General features: G+C 35.8%; 2 protein-coding genes across 6 annotated transcripts in view; one reads left to right on the top strand and one right to left on the bottom strand.

Moving 5' to 3' along the window:
• Positions 1 to 5,014, bottom strand: part of LOC121320004 (homeodomain-interacting protein kinase 2-like) — an 81,604-nt gene extending 76,590 nt beyond the window's left edge. For 3 of the 4 annotated variants that reach the window (XM_041258066.1, XM_041258067.1, XM_041258069.1), the window contains exon 1: positions 4,709 to 5,013. In XM_041258066.1, the coding sequence (XP_041114000.1) occupies positions 4,709 to 4,727 (19 nt within the window). In that variant the 5' untranslated portion in view covers positions 4,728 to 5,013. Of the gene's footprint in view, positions 1 to 4,708 lie in introns of all 4 variants that reach the window. The other variant, XM_041258068.1, reaches the window with a different exon arrangement.
• A 19-nt stretch (positions 5,015 to 5,033) lies between these two features.
• Positions 5,034 to 23,914, top strand: part of LOC121320005 (bifunctional cytochrome P450/NADPH--P450 reductase 1-like) — a 60,473-nt gene continuing 41,592 nt past the window's right edge. For both annotated transcript variants that reach the window (XM_041258071.1, XM_041258070.1), the window contains exons 1-2: positions 5,034 to 5,118; positions 15,275 to 15,495. The gene's annotated coding sequence lies outside the window, so the exon portion shown is untranslated. The remainder of the gene's footprint in view (positions 5,119 to 15,274; positions 15,496 to 23,914) is intronic.

Here is a 23,914-nt window from a genome sequence, read left to right as displayed (position 1 = left end):
ACAAGTCTCCTTGTTTGAGCGCTGAGATTTGAGAGACAGCCTTTTCTTGGCAGTGCCTGGGTGGTGTGATGCAGCTTCTACTTCTTGGTTATTGATCCAACTGTGCTCACTGGGATATCCAAACACTTGGATATTATTTTGTACCCTTTCCCTAATCTATGCATTTGTATTACTTTATCTCTAACTTCTGTAGAATGTTCTTTGGTCTTCATTTTCCTTCAGATTCACAGCCTTACCAATGATCCTTCAACAGTGGCGTTTTTATGCAGAAAATGTGACAGCAACTTTAATGGTTCACAGGTGGAGGCCAGTGGTAAGGTAATTGTGTCCTCGTTAAGGCAATTTCTTTCATCGGTGCAAACTGGGAGCTTCCACAGCACAGGGGTTGAATACTTATGCAAGCAAGATATTTCAGTTTTTTATTTTTCTTAAAAATATTTCCTAACATAAAACCAATGTCACCTTACAATAATTGATTCTGAGTTTCAGTGTTTAAAAATAAAATATCAAACAGAACGAAATTTCAATGTACCATTTGTAATTCAGTAATATGAGAGAATTGGTCAGGGGTCTGAATACTTTTGCAAGCCACTGTATATTTCTTTAAATGTAATGCTGTGTAACTCCAAAGAAAATTTAAGGCACTATTGCAAGCCAAATTATCATTTAGAGATAACATTTTAAGCTATCTTGAAATATTTATACTTATATGTAAATTATTTACAGATATCTTTAAATAATGTTTCGCTAGCATTGCACGCCAAACTGTCATTTAGAGATTTCAAAATAACTGTTAATTTGGAGATATGTCTAAATCATTTAGAGATATCTCAGAATAACTTCCTGTTCATTTAGAGAAATCTCAAAGTCATTTAGAGGTATCTCAAAATAACTTCCTGTTCATTTGGAGATATCTCTAAATCATTTAGAGATATCTCAGAATAACTTTCTGTTCATTTAGAGAAATCTCAAAGTCATTTAGAGGTATCTCAAAATAACTTCCTGTTCATTTGGAGATATCTCTAAATCATTTAGAGATATCTCAGAATAACTTTCTGTTCATTTCGAGAAATCTCAAAATCATTTAGAGGCATATCAAAATAACTTCATTTAGAGAAATCGCTAAATAATTTCCTGTGAAAATGCTTTGAATGGACTTCCTGTTTATTTCAAGATATCTCGAAATGAACAGGAAGTTACTTAAAGATATCTCTAAATGACTTAGAAAAATAATTTAGAGATATATTTAACCCTCACAAGGTAATCTGGGATCCATTCGGACCCCTCAGTGCTTTAATATCTGTTATTATGTGGATCTAGTGACTTGATTTTTGTTTCCTTTTAGGTAGTTGTCAGGCACCCATCCTGTTACACAAGGATGATTCTAGTCCAGGTAACCTGGTTGAATTTCCCAAATTGTTTTAGGTTTGGGGTCCATATGGACCCCAGGCGTAGTGTATTGGCATACCAGATCTTCTCACATGAATATCTCGGGCACCATAATAGCTTCAGGGCTTGTCTGAAAGTACAGATTTTGGGCTTTGCAATGATGTAACGTATGTCCTAAACACACATTCCTAAGCGAAACTACAGCAAACCGAAACTAAGGCTTAGTCATGTGACATGAGTCAGCGTCTAGGTTTCATTTGTTGTTTCATCACTTGGTCACTTCAACAGATAGCATTCTAGTTTCAACGTCATTTAAAAGTGCAGGATTTGCAATTTCCATTGATGTCAGACATGCCCGTACGTGTACTTTCTACCACCCCCTCATTCAGTGCTCCAGTGCTGTGACGCGCAGCAAATCGGATGGTGTGTTCAAGCTAGGAACACAGCCAATACAACAAAGGTTTGGGGCTTTCCAATGATAGCCCACGTGCCTGGATGACATGGTCCTAGAATAAACTACAGTGTCCAGAATACAGTAGTGCCTTCACTTGCTAGGAGACAGCTGTGGAAAAGCTAAACAAAGTGTTCATAGACACATTTTCATTCATACACTTACTCCAGTTGTTAGTTATTGTTTTACTGCTGGGTTCCAGTTGGACCCCAGGTTACCAGGAAAGTCAGTTTCTCGACGTGTCCTTATGAGGGTTAACTATTTGAAGATAGCTTCAAATATTATGAGATATCTGGAAATGATTTAGAGATATCTTAAAATATTTAGAGATATCTATAAATTAATTTGAGATCTCTCTAAATAATAATTTGGCTTGCCATATGGCACGTCACTAATTTTGATACATTAGTCATAGCACTAAACTGAATACATCATTCTGACAGACAAAATCTTTTTCTTAAAAGGATTCATTGTCTTTTTAAAATCATGTTTTAATTCCAGTCCTGTAATTCTAATAATAACAACCACCCTGTTTTCGCAGAATTGTTTTCTAAAAAGTTGAACAGATGGTACACACGTGAGCTACTTTACGTGTGCATATTAAAATCTGCACTTTACATTCACTTAGGCAGTCCAGTTGTGTTCAATGTCAACGCCTAATAAAAACAATGTGTTTTTCTATGGTTTTAAAGTCACTGAATTCTACAGATCTCCCCCAAGCCCCTCCATAAATAAATAATATATCACTTGTAGATTTTCACTCATGAATGAAAAGAAATATGCTCCCCAGTTATGGATACTTTCAATATCTTGTAACAGAATGCCTCTGACAAGTTTCATAACATACTGATGTGTAAAACCCTGTAAAAAGTGTAATGGACATACTAACATCTCCACTTTATCCACGGTGCTGGAGGTGTTCATCCCAAGCATGGGATAATAAACAAAGACAACTGCTTACTAATGAGGTGCTGATGAACTATAAATGTGTATGAGCTCAGGAGACCAGGTTTAGACTTCAGTTTCAAACTCATTCAAACTCAGCCAGAATCATATATAACCGCAAATATGTGGGTAGTTCAAATCAGCAAGCAAAAAGTGTCATCCTAGTGAAGACTGACTGGGGATGCAACTGTAGTTCCCCATTATGCACAGCAATGTGTAGGCCTGGCATACCTGCTACCTTTCATCTGCAGTTGCACATGATGCACAGGCCTCTGTATGTGGTCTTGTGCAAAACCCCTGCAATGTGCTGTTCAATAAATGGTACAACACTAGGTTTCAGTTGCATTCGAGATATACTGGAAATCTGAACAAAATAAGTATTCACAAAGCTGTTGTTTCCAAAAGGACAGCTTCTTCATGTTTGTTTACTAATATTTTTGTGTATAGGGCCAAGGTAACCAGGACCTACAGTAATTTGTATAGCTAGAGAGACTAACTGCAACATATATTTATATAATTGAACACTGCATTTAAACTGATTGATCTAAAAGAAATGATGTATGAAGAACTTGCACTGATAAATTATATTAAGTGTACTTGTTAGAATGTGTTTTAATAAAATTGATTTATGAGCTGAAATAGATCTCTCCAATCAGCAGAGGGCGCACGTGAGGGGCGTTTAAACAGAAGTACTGTATCAATATACATACTGTAAAGTCCAGACAATTCTAGCACTGAAAGTGTAAACCTTTATTTTGTAGATATGTTACTGCAGTAAGTATTCACTAGCAAGATCCGCATTACCCTTGGGTTATGTTTTGAGTCGATTAGGAGAGGGTTATCTAACCTTTACTTATTAAGTAAATCAATTCACGTTACCTCAGCAAATGTTCCGGTTTTACAGCGGGTTCAATCTAGAAGAAGGCTCTTTGTTCCAGGTCATACTGAAATCTAATTAAATAACGAATGACCACGTAGTTCAAGAATGCTCAATGGCTTACAGCAGGCTACCACATTTATTGTTAAACCACTATATTAATTTAAGGCGCTGAAACTGTTAATGATTATGTACTGTGTCATTTGTTTCTGTTTTTGAACAACCAATATGACCTTATTAACTGAGTATCTTACTAAGATCATTCCTATTTATTCCCGCATTATATACGCATTACTTGTGTTTTTCAAAGTATAATCAGTTTCACAATGATCATGATCTAATAATACTGGGCTACGTGTTACAACACTTCCTCAGTGCTGAAACCGATAATGTTCACAGGTCACTTTCACTCTGTATTACCCTTTCACTTGCTAAAATGACACAAAGTAAGACAAAATACACAGATTTGTTTTAAGTTCGGAAATATGATTCATATGAAATGAAATTCAAAATGACACAAACTGCAACAGAAGAAATATAAACATATATTTATTTAGTAAGGGGCTGTATATTCATTCGCCTTTCAGTAAACTCACGATGACTGATACGCTGTGTTGTTGCTTTACAATACAATAGGCTAACACTAAATATAATTTCAAATAATGTTCAATTCTGATTTTAAAATTTTTCTATCATTTTTAGAATTGACAAAAGAAACATGCTAGATCTTGACATTTTCGTTGTTTAAATCCACATGGTTTTAGGCACTCGCAAAAACAGTGCTGCTGGTTTAGTAAGCCAATCTTTTTATTTATTTTTTTTCTCCCCCAAAGATTTATAAAATAGATAAATATGACCTGTATTCAATTGTAAAATTACAATTCTCAAAATGTGAATTAATAATTATTAAAAAAAGCTAAACTCAACACGATACAGTCAGGCTATTCTGAACCTGCAGTACAAAGCAGTCGATAAGCACTAAAAAAGATAAATAGAAAAAAAAATAAAGCTTTTGGGATATAAAAGAAGTGCTGTTCTAATCTTACCTTCGTACATCGGGGCCATCGGTGCAAGGTCTTCTGTTATTCATGGCAAAAAATAACGAGAGAACTCAATAAAAATCTGCCATCTTAAACCCCCTAGACCGTCAGAGCTGCTGTCTCCTGCATCATTACAGCCCAGTTCATCAGGAGAGAATATATTCGCTATACGCATCCACGGTTTTAGTATGGGGACAGATCTACAGGAGAAAGACAGCAGATTGGTTTCTTCAGTTTAAACCGCCGATCTTTGAGGGGTTTTTTTTTGGCTCAAAAGTTGAGCCAAATTGTAGGTCTCCTTCAGCTAGCCACCATGTCTGGAGTCCCTGCAAAAGTTGCAATGGAGAAGCAGAGGGAGTTACAAGATAATCAACTACCTATTGGATGGATTGGAGCTCAAGATGAAAGAACTTGCGGTAATTCTCATGAGACGAATTTGAAAACTTTTAAAAGTAAAAATCCCAGTGTCAGAGGCAAAGAGCTTCTGTTTCTTATTCGTAAATGAATGAATAAATCAAAGTACAAAATATTACATGCATGCATGTATAAAAAGATATGCACTATTTTATCAATACTGACTAGATAGAATGTGATTTATAATACAAGCCGGTTAATATAAAGCTATTTGTTAATACCCTGAACATCTACCCTGCTCAGATGAACACTACATTATAATCCTAGGCCAAATTGTAGGCTTATCTCGGAAATGCACGTTGACCAATTTAACTGCATGTCCACTTTCAACAATTATTTATTCAGCTAGTGCACATGTTTATTTAATGCTGAACCAGGACAGTTCTATTTGACTAAAAATATGCCTCCACATATGTCTTATTTGGAAATTAGTTGTGTTGTTTGTTTGTTTGTTTGTTTCGTTTTTACTTTTTAGTTTTTGCTTATTTAATTTATTTATTTGTATTGTTTGTTTCATCTACTTTGTTTTAAATTGTACTGTTATGTGACTCATACTTTAAACCCCTGCTTATGGTGGTATTCATCATTGCAAAGCTTTATATAATATATTCAACGCTTTTATGGGACTCACTATGATTCTTTATTGAAACTAAATCAAAGTATAGGTTCCAGAAGAAATGCATAGAATAAGAAGAAGAAAAAGATAATACTTATATTTTTAATACCTCAGATATATATTCTGTAGCACATTGTGTTTTGCAAGTGTACTAGTGTTATTCGGTAGAACCTTGTGTTTTGTGAGTGTATTAGTGTTATTCTGTAGCACATTGTGTTTTGTGAGTGTAGTAGTGTTATTCTGTAGCACGTTGTGTTTTGTGAGTGTATTAGTGTTATTCTGTAGCACGTTGTGTTTTGTGAGTGTAGTAGTGTTATTCTGTAGCACGCTGTGTTTTGTGAGCGTATTAGTGTTATTCTGCAGCACGTTGTGTTTTGTGAGTGTATTAGTGTTATTCTGTAGCACGTTGTGTTTTGTGAGCGTATTAGTGTTATTCTGCAGCACGTTGTGTTTTGTGAGTGTATTAGTGTTATTCTGTAGCACGTTGTGTTTTGTGAGCGTATTAGTGTTATTCTGTAGCACGTTGTGTTTTGTGAGCGTATTAGTGTTATTCTGTAGCACGTTGTGTTTTGTGAGCGTATTATTGTTATTCTGTAGCACGTTGTGTTTTGTGAGCGTATTAGTGTTATTCTGTAGCACGTTGTGTTTTGTGAGTGTATTAGTGTTATTCTGTAGCACGTTGTGTTTTGTGAGCGTATTAGTGTTATTCTGTAGCACGTTGTGTTTTGTGAGCGTATTAGTGTTATTCTGTAGCACGTTGTGTTTTGTGAGCGTATTAGTGTTATTCTGTAGCACGTTGTGTTTTGTGAGCGTATTATTGTTATTCTGCAGCATGTTGTGTTTTGTGAGCGTATTAGTGTTATTCTGTAGCATGTTGTGTTTTGTGAGTGTATTAGTGTTATTCTGTAGCACGTTGTGTTTTGTGAGCGTATTATTGTTATTCTGTAGCACGTTGTGTTTTGTGAGCGTATTATTGTTATTCTGTAGCACGTTGTGTTTTGTGAGCGTATTATTGTTATTCTGTAGCACGTTGTGTTTTGTGAGCGTATTAGTGTTATTCTGTAGCACGTTGTGTTTTGTGAGTGTATTAGTGTTATTCTGTAGCACGTTGTGTTTTGTGAGCGTATTAGTGTTATTCTGCAGCACGTTGTGTTTTGTGAGTGTATTAGTGTTATTCTGTAGCACGTTGTGTTTTGTGAGCGTATTAGTGTTATTCTGTAGCACGTTGTGTTTTGTGAGCGTATTAGTGTTATTCTGTAGCACGTTGTGTTTTGTGAGCGTATTAGTGTTATTCTGTAGCACGTTGTGTTTTGTGAGCGTATTAGTGTTATTCTGTAGCACGTTGTGTTTTGTGAGCGTATTAGTGTTATTCTGTAGCACGTTGTGTTTTGTGAGTGTATTAGTGTTATTCTGTAGCACGTTGTGTTTTGTGAGCGTATTAGTGTTATTCTGTAGCACGTTGTGTTTTGTGAGCGTATTAGTGTTATTCTGTAGCACGTTGTGTTTTGTGAGCGTATTAGTGTTATTCTCTAGCACGTTGTGTTTTGTGAGCGTATTAGTGTTATTCTCTAGCACGTTGTGTTTTGTGAGCGTATTAGTGTCATTCTGTAGCGCTTTGTGTTTTGTGAGTATTAGTGTTATTCTGTAGCAGGTTGTGTTTTGTGAGCGTATTAATGTTATTCTGCAGCATGTTGTGTTTTGTGAGCGTATTAGTGTTATTCTGTAGCACGTTGTGTTTTGTGAGCGTATTATTGTTATTCTGTAGCACGTTATGTTTTGTGAGTGTATTAGTGTTATTCTGTAGCACGTTGTGTTTTGTGAGTATTAGTGTTATTCTGTAGCACGTTGTGTTTTGTGAGTGTATTAGTGTTATTCTGTAGCACGTTATGTTTTGTGAGTGTATTAGTGTTATTCTGTAGCACATTGTGTTTTGTGAGTGTATTAGTGTTATTCTGTAGCACATTGTGTTTTGTGAGTGTATTAGTGTTACAAACATGTAATTAAGGCATTAAAGGAAACACATGCTATGCACCCCACAGCAACTTTTAAAAGTTGCCATATCAAAACAAACAGCAGCTGTAATAGAGATAGCTGAGTTTGACACGTTATGCAGTGTTCGCAGTAAATAATTGCACACATCATAGTTTTTATTTTTTGGTATTTTTTGCCTGTCAGCAGTGTAATGGTTGACTCTATTCCTGAATTTAGTCTTATAACCAAATATTTTTAAGTTTAACTGCTCATAGTCGTAATAGCTCTCCAACTTAATTATTTAATGTGTAATTAAAAACAGTTGCAAGATAGCAAAATTAATAAAAAAAATTGTTTTTTATTTTCTGTAATTTGAATGTTCTGTTACTTACTAATCATGTTATTATATTTTATAACTGCTATTATGTGTAATGTGATATTTTGTAATGTTATACGTTGTAACAATTAAGTCGCCCTGAATAGGGGCCTCTGCTAATAAATAAATAGATGAATATTATTATTATTATTATTATTATTATTATTATTATTATTATTATTATATTATTATCTATCCTACAGTATTTTCTAATCGTACATATTAAATATTACAATATCATATGAATCCGTATATCCTTATTTGACTTAGGCACAGTATGTTTAAAATGCAAACAACAAATGAACAAAACCATATATACGTACATACATTCATGCATGCATAAACGAATTGGGGTCATTACTGTGTTCTATAGTGGAAATACAATACAATAAATACCCACAAAACTGATTTAAATGTCACCAACCGAGACAAAGTTTTATTCAGATAGATACTATATATATACCATACATACAATATACTGTCCGGTAATTAAACTCGGTGAATGATTCTGTCGGTGATTGTTCAGGACTGAATTATAAGAGCCCTATGACGTCAGTGTATTTTTTTTACAGAATGAACTGGGGCGGAATCCGATTACACACGCTCACAAAGATGCGAGTGAGTGATCTTCCACTTACTAACAACCTGGAAAACACTGAGATTGTTATTCTTCAGAAGGGATAAAATTACAAAAACACACGCACAAAAATAAATTATTAAATAAATAAAATACAGACACGGGGAAACAGTTGCTTATTTATAATCCAGAACACCGACTGTAAGAAAGTTCGAAAGTTTAATGTCATGGGAATATAAACGATAAAGGAACGTCAGTATGTATCACAGAATGGTACACAAATCATTTAAACCGGTATGTATAAGAGCGTTATTTTTTTCAGGATTAGAAACTATAAATATGTCCAGTTTCATATACTAAAGGAAGCTATTGTACAGCATTCTCGTCTAATTCCAGGTTTTCAATTTAAACAAATTTGTTAAACAAACAAAGCGCACATTCAATAAACCCTTTTAGTTTAGGTAAAACTCGCCAAGGCAGAAAACCACACGGGATCTAAAAGACAGCGTGCATATTCATTACTAACAAGCTTTGCGAGAACCAAACAACAAAGCAGTACCTATTATTAAACACTCGAGTAGTTTGGATCTAAAATGATTTAACAGAAGGATGACATTTCTCATTCCAGTAAGGAGAGGTAATTGGAGTGAGCACTTTGAAAATATGCCACGCCCACAACACTTTTTGAAGGAACTAAAACAATTAGAGAAAAGGGGACGTGGGTCATTCTTTTCTCTATGGAAACCAAAAGGAATGACCACATTTCTTTCAAAGTAACACCTGTTGGACTAATAGTAATAGTGAACTGGAATTTACACTTTGAAAATATTGGTTAGCCATGTAGGCCTTTAGAATCCTTATGGAAGTTGATCAGATAGAACACAACATTCACCATTAAACAAACAAACAACTTCTTGTACGGGGTGGTACTGCAAACTAGAGCCGTTGCGGTCTGCCTTCAGAGCCCAGTGAATCAATAGTGTGTAGCTTTATATTATATTTTCATTATTACGGTTTCCTTACTTTTTTTTTGATGTTCACTAATATTCTGAGTGGTTCCTGAAACAATTATTGCATTGCTTTGAAGTTATGTTAAGGGTATTCACTTCAGGAGATGCATTTAGACATAAGTAATGTAGGGTAGAGCAGCCAGAGTCGTTATTTTTAAGCATCAGCAGCATGCAGTGTACAATAGCCTATTGCCAGCAAAAAGAATGCACATCCCCTGTGGCAGACAACTAGATTGGAGTAGCAGTTCCTGAACTAAATGGGACTGGTGTTACCAGAGTGTGTTAATAACCAAAGATATGTTATCAGGAGCCTGTCCCCATTGTCTCCCATTACACAATGGCTGGGGCATTTCAATAAGCAGAGGGTGACATTAACAGTAGTGCTATTAAGTGGGTTTGACTGTAATTATAACATAAACAATTAAAGCTCTTTCAGGATGATGTGAAAAACACCAAGCAAATCATTAGTAAAGTGGGGTTACAGTTGATAATAATTAAGAGGCGTGCACTCCAGTAAATTATGTAACTGACTAGCAGGCCACATTACAGTATGTCACAGATATTCTTATTTAAAATGCTTTCTTGTATTTATTGCAATTTATTGTAGGCCCATCATTTTCTGGCCTTCTCTAAGCTTTGCTAATAAAATTGATTTGTGTTGCCCAACAAGAAATAACTCTCCACAATTTGCAAAGTGCTTCATGCTAACTCTCCTCTTTGGCTATTTAGCATTCTACTGGTTTAATTTGATATATAGGTTTAAAGTGCCCTTTTTCATTTTGAAATGCTCTTACCATTTAAAAGAGTGTAACCGGAACCACTTTGCAAATAATCAAGATCTTAATCAGCATGCTTATTGAGAAATAAGAGATTAGCTGTAATTTGAGTGCTTTGTTTTTCTTCATGTAAAAACAAGGACCCCAATTTGACCTCATCCACCTCTGACGATGTTGATTGCAAATTTTCATTTTGAAGCATGCATGCTCCCTTTACCTTTTATCATGCTTGACACAAACATCTGATTTAATAGTGTTTCCGATGCTGGAGAAATCCAAAGTGGGGTCAATTTTAAGCGCCAGATCTAAATGTTGCCACCGTTAAAATATTACCTTGCTGGCGATTTCTCCCAGGCATGATTTGTAGTCCTCTTTCAGCATCACGTACTGTCATACATTTAAAATACAGTGCAAAATCAAGCAACCAGACCAATGTGTGGTGTAAGTAGTCTCGGTTACTGAGTTTCTGGTTAATTGACCCACAGGCCATGAAAGTTACAGAGGAGCAAGTGCCTAGCTTTGCTCTGAGTGTTTTTTGGAACAATAGGGTATTGGTAAAAGCTTTCTGAGACAGGAATCAACAGCAATTATTATAATACAACACTTTCACATTGAAATATGCCTATATAGAAAGAAAATACACTAACCAATGGTCTATCTCTGATATTTAAAGTAAAGTATACACTGCAGTATATATACAGTATATACAGAAGAATGCTGTTGATATACTCATAGCAGTGTCCTGTATTTTGTATTGTGCTACCATATAGTGCTTTACATATGGAACATTTCAATACTGTAAGACAACTTAATAATCATATGACTGTATTTCCCAAAGTGCTAGTAAGTGGAGTGATCTTCACCAGAGTATGATGATAACTGAATGGATATTATAAGGAGCTTGTTTTATTCCATTATATCCATCCTGTATTTTCAATGTGGTGATAATAAGCATATCGTTTAATGAACTGAATGCTAATAAAGGGGCTTGACTGTATTGTTCTAATTATATTTTTTTGTGTTCGTGAAAGTTCAGGGACTGGATACAGTCAGATGTGGAACACTGCGAGGGCACCCAAATCCTGACCTGAACAACCCCCTTTCATTCTGTCTTGGATCCCTCTCAAGCAGAGACTATCAATTGTAACAATTATGCTAAATGTTGTGGTTGGTTTGTGATATTGACTAATGAGGCTGAGAATACTAAACTCCTTTTACTTGTGACATTAAGGTCAAGTTAATTAGCCTCAGCCTGCAACAGTACAAATAAATGCAAATAAGGTATTTTTGTAGAATCCTAATTCCTGGTTTACAAATCAGAATGTAAAAAATCTGTAACACGCCTGTACACATTAATTTGCCACCAGCTAATATGGGAGGTACAGTAGCTTAGAGTAAAAGAAACAGCAAATCAGCAATAACACAGCTTGCAGTTTTCTCTGGTTCTTTTCTGTTTCTTTGCTGACAGCTGTGTTTGGCACATCTGTAAACCACTGGCTGTATTGCTAAACAAAGCAATAACATGGCAGTCATTCTGTTGTATGTTGTCTGATCAGTCAGTGCTCGTGAACCATTGTGGTATAGATTAGCATGTAGACTTCCTGTTCCCATGGTAATCATGAAAACATTTTTGGAACTTAGAATCCACCTGGGACACAAACTCAACTATGAAAGGAAGCATCAGGCATCAATTTCAAATCAATGTGGTGGATTTTCTGTCTTGCCTGTGTTATACTATACCTAGGGGAATATACTGTAATAAAGCTAAGTTTATTTTGAGTACTGCTATACAACAGGAGAAATGTAAATTATTTCAGTTTCTACTCATATCTTGTTTAGCTGCCAACAACTGCCAAAGTAAGTTTGCTTTCCAGAGTACGCTAAGGTTAAAGTATGATAAGCACCTCAGTATAGTGCTATGAACTTTGCTGAAAATTCAGCTTGTTGTGTGAATACAGCATCATATTTTCATATCTCAAGAGCTCAAGGGTTTGTGGTTCTTTCTTCCTAGAATAAATGCTGCAGCAGACCCTTTATCTAATAATGATTTTGATTTAACACATTCAGGTCACACTTGGTAGTTATGAAGAGGTCAATATTTCCAGAGCCTGCAGCTTCACATTTGGAGGCTTTCACATTGCTGGTTTCTTGGAAGTACTGTAAAAAAGTTACAAAAGGAAACAATTGGCTGAAGCTGCAGGCTGTTGTTAGGCAGTGAAGGCAGAAAAGTGGGTGCTTTGTTGGTTTTTATTTTGTTTGGCACTGCACTATGTCAAGTTGATTATTTACACAGTTGTTGAAATGTGTAGGAATGGTCAGGGACATTGATTCAGCACATTCTGAAAGTGTTCACTTCAGCAGACAGTAGAAAACAGTTGTTAGCCCATAGAGACAGTAAGTCAATGATTTGAACCTTAAACAATGTCTGCTAACTACCGTATAACCAAAAGCTTTGAAAGTTGTCATCATTACATCATAGGTCAGGGGTGTCAAACTCCAGTCCTCAAGGGCCGCAGGGTCTCCTGGTTTTCATTCCAACTTAAGCTCTCAGTTAACATAATTGATCTCATTGTTTGTTCAATTTGACATTTAATATTTTTCAAGGTCTTTTACAGTTGATGGTTTTAAAAATTCTCTTGATTCAAGGCACACTACCTATGAAACATTTTGAGGCCTGAAGAGAAGTGTTAAATGTGTCCAGTTAATCAAATAATTAGACTAATTAAGTAATTGAGAGCTTGGATGGAGCGAAAGCTAGAAGACACTGCGGCCCTCCAGGAACTGAGTTTTACATCCCTGGCATAGATAATATAATACAACCACTGCATTGGTTGTAAAATAGCATTACCTACAATTTTAAAAAAAGCAAACAAAAAAAAAACATTTAGCTTTGTCATATGATGAGCATAGTAAGTAAAATTCTTTGGGAAAGATGTTTGGTTTTGCACAAAAACTTCTTGATATCTGCTACACTATTCCTGCTAGTCCAGGACTGGTAACATTTTACACTAAACACGCATACCCTACATTTAAATAATGGTGCTGCTGTCCCAATAGAGACTTTTAATAAAAGTAAAACATAGCAAACACTATGATAAGCATGTGCAGTTATTCAATTCAAAAACTGCATTCAATGACAATAACCACCTGTTGTCTTTGTCAGAATTTTGTTTTGTTATTCTTTACTTTCTAAAAGCTATTTTAACATAATTGAAGTCCTAGTTACAGCATAGAGCTGATAACGGCTCCTTAGTCGTTCACATGGTCTGTTTCACTGTCAAGAAGTTTTAATTCTGTCTTGACATATACCATGTACGGCTCTTTGAATTCCAGGTCCCTTCACTAACTTACTGACCTCAATATTACACAAGTCATACAGTGTGTTGTATCAGCAAAAAACCGTGGGAGAGAATTTCACTGCTGGTACTTGAGTTTAAAAATGAACCTAGATATCCTGCTGTAGAGTACCGTTATATAGGAGGTGGAAAACTAAAGCAGTAAAACTCCATTAAAGTTATGCAGTGCACCCATGTGTGTGCTGTGTCTCTTACTGTGGTACTGTAGCTTTTACTTGTCCTGCCAAACTCAATCCAGTGAATTAATTACTCAGGGCACTGTAAATGAAGCTTGAGAATCAGCATACAGTTGCATGTTGTTTCCCATTTACAGAGACAACTTAGTTCATTTTCACAGTTGTGGCATGAAATAGTTTTGTGATTATGACTATCCCAGTCATCAGATGACATTTTTAGTCACACACTAAAGAAACTGGTTTGACTGGTGGCAGGTCAGTGAAAAAAAAAAAAAATTACAAATATAGAAAATAACCCTTGGCATGACCTTGTCAGGCATGTTTATATGGCATTATTCAACAACAAGAAAACAAGGGATCAAATGTTTAATTTTACTAAATCTGTTAAAAAAAACCCCCCAAAAACTTGCCTTTTCTATTTAAAAAAAAAAGATGTAAAATACAGCACTATTGTGACAGGACAGAGAATGGTAAAGAACACAAGCAGGTAATCACATAAAGCAAGGAAAGCACAGTTCAACACTATAATGCACTTTTATTTTTAGTTGACATTAAATAAACAAAGAAGTTACTGTCTCTGGCTTTTTAAAGGGAAGACACAGGTACCCCTCACACAGGCACAGACACACAAAGAATCTGTAGCTTCAGAGCTCTGCAATCAGCCCCTCCAGCAACACTAACAGCAGCGCTGAAAGAGGCCAGGACTTTCTGAGACATGTTTATATCCATGTGCAGGTGGAACTCCACAACTACATTCAATATATGACTGGACAACCCATCAAGGCAGCAGTTTCCCAATTCCAGCCACATTCTCACAGGGCTGGAAGGAAGGCTGGGAGCTACTTTTCATTCAGGGAATTGTTTTAAGCCTTGGCCTGTCAAGCCATAAACAAGTTTATACTAATATACATGTTTTCACATCTTCACCCTGTCACATAGTCAAGGGACAGGAAGGCCCTCTGTACTGCAACAATCCTGGGAGTACACTTCCTGGAGTGACAGCTTTTAAAGTTGCATGGTGGTTTGGTTGATTAAGTTCACTAGTTTCTGTCAACTTTAGGTTTACATGGTCAACTTGAGGTGACATTTGTGGGGGCAGTTTTCATGTTTATGTTCTACAAAGTTTATAAACAACAAAGCTTCAAAACCAGCACAATTAAGTACAAATATAAATAAATGAACATAAACAGAGAAAATAAGGTCAATGTTTTAATCACAGTTATGATGACAGATAAATCACTACAGTGTAAAACGAAAGTGCTTATTTGTATGTATTTCATCTGACATTTTTTTATTCCAGCTGTTTGTTTAGCCAGACTTTATCGATTCACCAGCAAAGGAAGAAAGTCCAGTGACACAACAAGCCTAAAGACCTGGTCAAAGGTTCTCTCAACTTAGTGTCAGTTTTCCTGAGGAATGGAGGCCCTGACTAACTTCCTGAAGCTTTTCCCACTACAAGCCAGCCATGGAACAGCCACCTCAATTGCTTTGTTTATGGTACTTCGCAGCTCTTCTATACTGGTAAGCTATAGGGATTTTGTCACATATAATTTGTTATTTAATGGATGGTACCAGATTTTCTTGAAATTCTTAAGGAAGGACATGAAGCTGCCAAAGATTTTAAACAAATTCTACTGGACTTTTTTTTTTTTTTTTATGTACAGTGGCCTGTTAATAATACTCCTAGTTTTATACTGCATATTATATTTAGAAAGCTGCAATAAGTTTTAGTACTTCTTCCCAATTGTATTAAGAACATAAGAACATAAGAAAGTTTACAAACGAGAGGAGGCCATTCGGCCCATCTTGCTCGTTTGGTTGTTAGTAGCTTATTGATCCCAGAATCTCATCAAGCAGCTTCTTGAAGGATCCCAGGGTGTCAGCTTCAACAACATTACTGGGGAGTTGATTTCAGACCCTCACAATTCTCTGTGTAAAAAAGTGCCTCCTATTTTCTGTTCTGAATGCCTCTTTGTCTAATCTCCATTTGTGACCCCTGGTCCTTGTTTCTTTTTTCAGGCTGAAAAAGTCCCTTGGGTCGACACTGTCAATACCTTTTAGAATTTTGAATGCTTGAATTAGGTCGCCACGTAGTCTTCTTTGTTCAAGACTGAACAGATTCAATTCTTTTAGTCTGTCTGCATATGACATGCCTTTTAAGCCCGGAATAATTCTGGTCGCTCTTCTTTGCACTCTTTCTAGAGCAGCAATATCTTTTTTATAGCGAGGTGACCAGAACTGAACACAATATTCAAGATGAGGTCTTACTAGTGCATTGTACAGTTTTAACATTACTTCCCTTGATTTAAATTCAACACTTTTCACAATGTATCCGAGCATCTTGTTAGCCTTTTTTATAGCTTCCCCACATTGTCTAGATGAAGACATTTCTGAGTCAACAAAAACTCCTAGGTCTTTTTCATAGATTCCTTCTCCAATTTCAGTATCTCCCATATGATATTTATAATGTACATTTTTATTTCCTGCATGCAGTACCTTACACTTTTCTCTATTAAATGTCATTTGCCATGTGTCTGCCCAGTTCTGAATCTTGTCTAGATCATTTTGAATGACCTTTGCTGCTGCAACAGTGTTTGTCACTCCTCCTATTTTTGTGTCGTCTGCAAATGTAACAAGTTTGCTTACTATACCAGAATCTAAATCATTAATGTAGATTAGGAATAGCAGAGGACCTAATACTGATCCCTGTGGTACACCGCTGGTTACCACACTCCATTCTGAGGTTTTTCCTCTAATCAGTACTTTCTGTTTTCTACAGGTTAACCACTCCCTAATCCATGTACATGTATTTCCTTGAATCCCAACTGCATTCAATTTGAGAATTAATCTTTTGTGCGGGACTTTGTTAAAAGCTTTCTGGAAATCTAAATAAACCATGTCATATGCTTTGCAATTATCCATTATCGATGTTGCATCCTCAAAAAAATCAAGCAAGTTAGTTAGACACGATCTCCCTTTCCTAAAACCATGTTGACTGTCTCCCAGGACCCTGTTACCATATAGGTAATTTTTCCATTTTGGATCTTATTATAGTAATTGGCCATTACAAGTGCGCTCCTAAAACACAATTTAGCTTTGATGAATTATATAATGAACACTGCCCCTATGGGATGTAAGAAATGCATCACTAAGAAAGACCACAAAGAAATATTGTATTTTTTACATTGTTTTTCTGGAAATACTGTACATTGCTGGGCACTTCCTGTTTACTAATATATCTGACAGTTTTTTTTTGCACAAACCATATGTAAGTTATATTTAGTTATTTATTGTATTATTGGACAGATGTTTTTTTTTTTAAGTTATATTTAAATTATCCTTTATGTAGTATACACAGTAGTAGAGCTATGAATAAAGAAATGTAATAAATGGAACTACTGTATCTGAATAGGTTTTGTTCTGATTTGATGAAGGTGAACGCACAGAAGCCTATGAGAGGAAGTCGTAAACAGACACTAAGCAGTTATATTTAGTGCCAAACTATACACGATTGTAGGACACAGCAGCTTTTTCTAGACTACAGAAACACAGACCTTTTCATCAGCAACATTTTTTAATGAGCGAGAATCGGTTCATAAACTCCAGTATTAAAAACCAAATATTTTTCAGTTAGCACAGTTGTGTTCCAAATACCAAAACATTTAGGAACCCTAATAACATTATTGCAGTGTCAATCTAAATGTGGAAATAATGAATACAGCTGGCTGATGTCACTGGTTACTAATGGTATGGTTGCCAGTATTCCAGATACAGACAGGATAAGGCAACTGGATACACAGACGGGGACTGAGTTTGACAACCCAGCGCATTAACCACTGTACAAAAAAGCAGGCTTGTTTTCACAAACAGTGACCGAGCTGAAGTGTTGACTTAACATGCATTACATTTTTCTATATATGTTCCAAAGGATGTTCATTGTATGTCCCATGGGGTTCCAGGGCTGGGAGTTTAGTGTTTATTTACAGTACATAGTTCTGTTTGTGAGATTGTTGGCTCCTAGAACCTGGCTTTTGGCCATTCTGGTTTGTGAGACTATTGAAGTAGATGACAGTTGCACCACCATATGCAGTGATAATTACTGCATGCTAGTTATTTGTGTGTACTGTGTTGCTGAGCTCCTGCAATTTCTAAAGTTACCGTACATAAAATTCAGTCTGGAGCTTGGCCTCATTATTGATCTTACCAGAAGGATTTATTTTATTTTGAATGTTTCTAGATTAATGGTCATTCTACATTAACTCACATTCTATATTCCTGAAGGAACAGTTGATGAGTTATGTTATAATCAGACAATGACAAGCACCCGTTTCTTCATATTGTTGACAGCCAACTAGACAGACTGTACATTAGTGCTCCATTTTACCTTTTATGAATTGATCTTGTTGCTTGCAAAGAAGTACATTGGTTGTGTTTAATTAAAGGTTGCTTGACAGCTCGTTTATTAGGTTAATCACATAATGGCACAGCTCATAAGATTTACTATTCATTTTACACCTTGAAATAGCTGTTGTGTTTCTTTTCTCAAACACATTTTAGTTTAAATAACCTGCTGCTTTTGGAGCTGAAAGCAAAAAGCAAAGCCACACCTACAGTTTGTAAAAGCAAATATCTTCAATTGATTTGGTCTCTTTAGCCAGGAGTATCTTCAGGTTTGCAAGAATTCAAAAGTTCTGTCTGGCAAATTGTGAACAGTACATTTGAACTAATTTTAAATTACCTTTAAAAAAATAATAATAAGAGCAGAAAATACATATTTTGTGAACAGTGTTGCATTTTATTCCATTAGAATGTTTTTCCCAGTCACAAAATGTTTGTCAGTGGATTGTTTGCCCTTTTTCAAACATTAATTGAATGGCACACATGCACTAATAGATCTTGTTACTGATTCTAGTTTTACAGAAGGTTCTTCATTTCAGTAAACAAAGAAAACACCACCCTAAAAATGACAATGGTTAATGACATCCTGTTTACTGTCCCTGTGATAAATCAAGTGGCAGCTTTCACAGGACAGTCAGGTCATGTTAGACGTTTCCCCTCCAAAAAAAAATTAAGAGTACAAGTTTGGAACAGATGTCCTTGTTGTTCTTGTAAAGATTCAGCTTAACGCTTGTGAACTAAAGTCGCAATTATTTTCCAAGAAGCAGGAATGGCATGTTTACATCATGTCCATGTTCAATTTATGTGAACTTCAAGGCTATATTATTGAATTCCAGGCACTGAGAACCCATGGTTATATTTGGCGTTCAATTAAATTAAAGATCAACAGTCAAAACACACATACAAACATGTTTACTAGCACTTGAAAAACCACTTTAATAAAGTGACACACCAGCCATAAAATTGAATAAACTGTATTTGGATTCCAGCTTCATACTCGGGACACAACTATATTGTGTTATTCTATAGGTTTGCAAGGAAAATAAATCATTTTGTAGCAGTAATTTTACAAAGCTGCCCTTGCCTCTTTACCAAAGCCATATCCCTCAGAGACTGACGAGCTGACTTCATATTTGCAGGGTCACATAAACACTGTATGATGAATGTGTCGGTGTCCATGAAACTATACTGTATGATTTTCTCAATTAAGTTATTGTTTCAACCTCGGGCCATATCAATGATACAGAACGCCTGCTTTGATATAGCTGAAAAACAAATGAGCAGTTCCAGTTCATTTATATTGTCGTGGGAACCATGCTTGCCATTACTGTAAATGCAAACACATGGCCGAGGAGAATGTGCTCTAGATTGGGATGGTTGTAAATGTAAACACATGGCCGAGGAGAATGTGCTCTAGATTGGGATGGTTGTAAATGTAAACGCATGGCCGAGGAGAATGTGCTCTAGATTGGGATGGTTGTAAATGTAAACGGCATGGCCTAGAGGATGGTTGTAAATGTGCATCTGTGCTCTAGATTGGGATGGTTGTAAATGTAAACGCATGGCCGAGGATAATGTGCTGGCCGAGGATAATGTGCTCTAGATTGGGATGGTTGTTGGTGGATCCATTGCCTTATTCTCAGACATGGACAATGAATGCTTGGGTGGTGGGGAGGAGTAATCTCAGATGCCTGCACAGATTACAATAGTTCACACCAGTGATCCTCTTCAATTACATTTAGCTTGGGAGACAATCCTGTTTAGTTTGAGTCTGCTTTTGTTCTTTGCCTGTTTTGACCTATGGATTTTAAATCATGACCTTGAATAGTTTAACAGACTAATGAATAGGTAGAAAAACTGCCCCTGAACAGTTGGTAGAACAGCTTTGACATGAAGTGAGTAGAGAATATGATTGAGATTTACTGCAAGATTCAAGGAAGCTGTATTTGTATGGTGTGCGTGCCAAACACTTTTTTCAGCAAGGGTTAGCTTATACCCTTTGGGGTTTAGCCTCTTGACTGACGTAACCTCTGATGTAAAAAGAACATTGATTTCCTTTGACTGTGAACCAAATGTGAGGTTTGACTCTGACGCTGGTGTGTTTATTATAAAACTTTTGTATTACACAAAAGACAAGGGCAGCTATTGGGGGGCGCTCCAAAAAACATGAGCATTGGAGAGCAGCAACCACAATATGAGATTGGGCATTTAAACATCAACGATTTAAACCTGAATATCTGAATGTATGTGTATTATCATGTTGCAAAGAATTCCCTGCTGCTTAAATAGAAAGTCATTACATACCTCAACTGCAGGTATTATAATGACTTTAATATATTCATGTGTCTTGTATGGGAACATTGCAAAAACAAAATGTCACTGTAATTGCTATTAAGAGGTCTTGTCATTAAGGAGCATCTTATTCATTTATTTCATCTTAGTCATACTGTGAACCCTGAATTATATGCTCATACACAAACAAATTGCTCTGTTATATACAGTATATGAACATTTTAGTTTGAATCCTCATTGAATCACAAGAGAGAGTTTGTAATAATATGACTACTACTATTAAAACAACTCAAGTCCTATATCACTTGTTGCTCACATGTTAGAAACGTCATGAAAACAGATATTGTTAATGCAACATGCTATGCACAGAGCTCATTTTCACATAGCAAAAATGAGCTGTATGCACAGAGCTAGACTTACTCAAATGTTGCAAGTTCAATTGGTGTCAATAAAACCAGGGATATTATTGAAAAATAAAATGACTCTTCTCATGCCATAAACTCCAAAGCTAGTGTACAAAGTCAATTTTGATGTATGATTATATTTTTCACCTGTGTGACCATGTGACTGGGATTAGACTTGTGCTGAGTACTTGGATCTTACAGGACTGTTACGATTAAGGCAGTTGCATGTAAGGATAATACACTGGTAAAAAGCCTTTTACTTGTTACTCGTCGCACATTATAAAACAATTATAATAATCAGCTCTTAGTCACATTCTTCTAAGATCCAAGTGTGGGTCCTCTGCAGTTCAGACTTTAAAATCCAACACTTATTCATGTCCTTTCTGTGAGAATTTCACATGGTCTTACTTTTAGTGAAAATATCGTCTGACAAAAATGTTATTTGGATACTTGGACAATATGCATGTAGTGAAATTAGTTAACAATGCACTGGCAGCAAACGTGTTGCTGCAAATGATTTGTAATCTACTGTTGTGCTGTGTCCTGGGAGCTGTCACTCCTGGCATATGTGCGATGATCATATTGCAGAGGTATTTTTACAGTCTAATCAAACTGATTTACTGTGGAGACATCTGTTCAAAGGGTCTAGAATTGCAGGTTTGAATTACAAAATTGAAAGGTATGTATTGCACCTATCTCTCGGCATTCCTGGCTATGCATATAAAATATAATTGCTAAAAATGTGTGACCTTGCTTAGAATGTGTTGTACTGTAGCTTGTAGTGCAGCACTGTGTTTCTCAACACAATTGGCTCAGAACAGGTTGCTGCCCTGCTGATGTTTCTTCAGTCCTGGTCTGGAGGTCACAGCCCTAGGGACAAACAACATGGTTTATTTTCTTCTGATTTTGTGTTTTCTTTGTCTGTTGGCAGCACAAGGTTGAAACAGTTTCCATGGAAATACACTGGAAATACACTGCTAGAGGCAATGGAAAACAAGAAAACACTTACAGTGGCGATTATGATTTTTCCAATATTTGTGATTCTGGTATTCTTGTACATTTTTACAATGCAAAGATACTAAATATAGTATTATTTATCAAAGAGTTTGTCCCTAAGGTTTTGAAATACATTTCTCCCATTGTCAGTGTCAGTACAATTTAGACAGCTGGAATACATTTCCTTCATTTCAGATTATTCACTTAAAACACAACACCATGGGGCCTATTTACAAAACGTATTATTTTAGAGGGTCCTAAAAAGGGGGGAGCAACTTATACACCAGTGTGACCTATAGACTTTTTCTTGAAATTGTTCTCACAAAAGGGGAGGCGGGGGGGCTGACTTATACACTGGTGAGACTTATACACATTTCTTTATGGTAAATGCATAGTATAACTATTGGAAAAGCAAAAATAACGTGCAAATTTACTGTGGTACATTTTTATAAGGGAATTAACACAAACTTAAAAAACACTGTAAACCCACAAAAATCTACCGAGACTGCACTGATGTAACTCAAGCTGAAAGCCATGTCGTTTAATATAAACAACTTAATTGCAAATTAATGACTGTATTTTTTCACATCGTACCTCACAGTATTACAAGAGTAACAACTTTCAGCGTTGTGGATAAGAATAAAACATGACAGCACAGGTAATGATTCCGATACAGCATTTTATCTTACCCCCCCCCCCAAAAAATAAATGCAAATAAAAATAAATAACCTTCATGGGACAGTTCAGTTGTGCTCTCTTATAGTGACGAGACTGGTGATTACATCCAGTCCCCAGGCTACAGAAATATTGCTTGTGTTGCTCATGCTGCAGTTCATTATATCTCTTCATTAAGAAAGACATAAGTAATGACTTTTAATATTATGTCATCACTAAATAGATTGCACACATTGAAATTTGCTTTGTAGTTTGTGATGAATATGTGAAGGGGCTGATGAATATAATACTACCAAATGAACATTGTATCTCCTTTACTTATTTCTGTGGCACTATTTGACTTAGGGATACAGTGGCTTCAGTGGGACATTCTGTGAGAAGAAGCAGAACAGCACAAACAGGAGAACATTGCTACACCTAGCAAAAGTACTGCTGCTTGGAGTCTGCACAAATGACTGATGTGTTTCTAGGAACAGTAGGCCATTTTGGACTACAGATTTTTACCTCCAGCTTCCCTGAATGAAGCTGTTATAAATAGAAAAGGTCAAATATTCCTCAATTAAACTCAATGCAGAAAGTAAAATAATTGGACACTTTAAAATATAAATTCAACCGTGTTGAATTTAGGGCATAAAAGAAAAAAAGGAAAAGAGAAGTTGCAAGCTTCTTCTTTTGGCTTTCAGATAAGTATAGTTTATTGAAGATAAAAGTTCTGAGTTGCAAAGTTACAACCAGACATCTTAAAGGTTACATGGTGACACCAGTTTGCAGGTATCCTCTTTGCAAGCACAGATCAGGGCAATACAAAGAACATTTCAGTATTCTCAGCTTAAATGCAGTCTCTCAATGACACCATGATTTTTCCTTAAATCAATCAGAAAGACATTCTGTGAGTTCTAAGACCAAAAATTCATTTATATCTAAATAAAATATTCCAACAAACTGCACTGAAAATAAACACTCAATATATATATAATGATAATCATAATATGTGCAATAAATTGTAAGCATTTGGAATTATAATGCAAACAAACAGTTTTATTGACCATATGTTTTGTTTAATGTGTGTTGGGAAAGTCTTTAATTTATGTTTGTGTGTAGAAAAGCCTAATGAATGCAAGTATTGCTAATATCAGGGAAGAGTGATGTTCTGTTTATAGACTCATAACAGAACT

This window comes from Polyodon spathula, chromosome 8, assembly GCF_017654505.1.
Source record: "Polyodon spathula isolate WHYD16114869_AA chromosome 8, ASM1765450v1, whole genome shotgun sequence".
Classification (NCBI taxonomy): Eukaryota; Metazoa; Chordata; class Actinopteri; order Acipenseriformes; family Polyodontidae; genus Polyodon; species Polyodon spathula.
This window is presented reverse-complemented; position numbering and strand designations above follow the sequence as displayed.